Source organism: Plectropomus leopardus, unplaced genomic scaffold (genome assembly GCF_008729295.1).
Source record: "Plectropomus leopardus isolate mb unplaced genomic scaffold, YSFRI_Pleo_2.0 unplaced_scaffold81682, whole genome shotgun sequence".
In the NCBI taxonomy this organism is placed as follows: domain Eukaryota; kingdom Metazoa; phylum Chordata; class Actinopteri; order Perciformes; family Serranidae; genus Plectropomus; species Plectropomus leopardus.
The window spans coordinates 1-857 of NW_024690001.1; the positions used below are offsets into that span (position 1 = coordinate 1).

The 857-nt window shown below is 53.9% G+C and overlaps 1 protein-coding gene across 1 annotated transcript; it reads right to left on the minus strand.

The window, feature by feature from the left end:
• Window positions 1-52: 52 nt before the first annotated feature.
• LOC121940261 (tyrosine-protein phosphatase non-receptor type 7-like) lies at window positions 53-851 on the minus strand (the record flags this gene model as incomplete). The annotated part of the gene is made up of 4 exons (XM_042483073.1): window positions 707-851; window positions 418-598; window positions 245-329; window positions 53-157 (listed from the first exon to the last, which is right to left on the minus strand). Coding segments are annotated over exons 1-4 (475 nt in total), but the record flags the coding sequence as incomplete, so codon positions are not given.
• Window positions 852-857: the final 6 nt, after the last annotated feature.

Consider the following 857-nt stretch of genomic DNA (forward strand, 5'->3'; position numbering starts at 1 on the left):
TATCACAACAGGAAGAAGAAAAGAGACTAAAATGAGACAAACAGTCTCTAACGGGTTAAATAAAGTTGGACTCTGACCCTGATGTAGTTGGCGTTGATGTAGCGGTCTGGCCCCGCCTCTTCCTCTGGGCTCCTCAGGACCACCCGGCTCTCAGGGTCTAAACAGTAAACAACAAAACACAACAGTAAACAGAGTGAAGACGGCGGCGTCTGTGTTTGTGCAGCAGGACGGTCGAGGTACTGACTGGGCAGGATGGTTTTGTATCTGTCTTTGATCATGTGACCCGGGACATCCAGCTCGGCGGCGCTCACAAAGTTTGGAGGGATCTTCTGCAGAGGAGACAGGGACGGGCTGGGCGTTAAAACAAACACACCTCGTCTCACGCAGAGGTCAAATGTTTTACTCCTTTTACGTCACCTGATACTCTGCGTTCAGCGCTTTGGTGTCGGTGGCGGCCTGCTGCAGCGCCGCGTGCGTGAGCGGGCGGGACGAGGTGTGAAGCAGCTGAAGCCACACCTCCTTCGGCGTGGAGACAGAACACACGGGCTCCGCCCCCACACTGCTCACGTCCAATAGCAGCGAGAGGTTAGAGCCCCGCCTATGAAAAGAGCCAATCAAGACACAGCGTCATGACTTTTTTACTGGGTGAGGAGCTTTTTGTCATGTTGTAGGAAATGAAGATATTGTGCTTTGGATGCGTTCTCACCGCTCCTGCAGGCGGACCGAGGCTTTGCGAGGAGGTGTGGTCATTGGTGGAGGTGTGGTCGGGACATCGGCCGCAGGAGAGGAGCTCATTGCAGACATACTCATGGTGTGTGTGTGTGTGTGTGTGTGTGTGTGTGTGTGTGTGTGTGTGT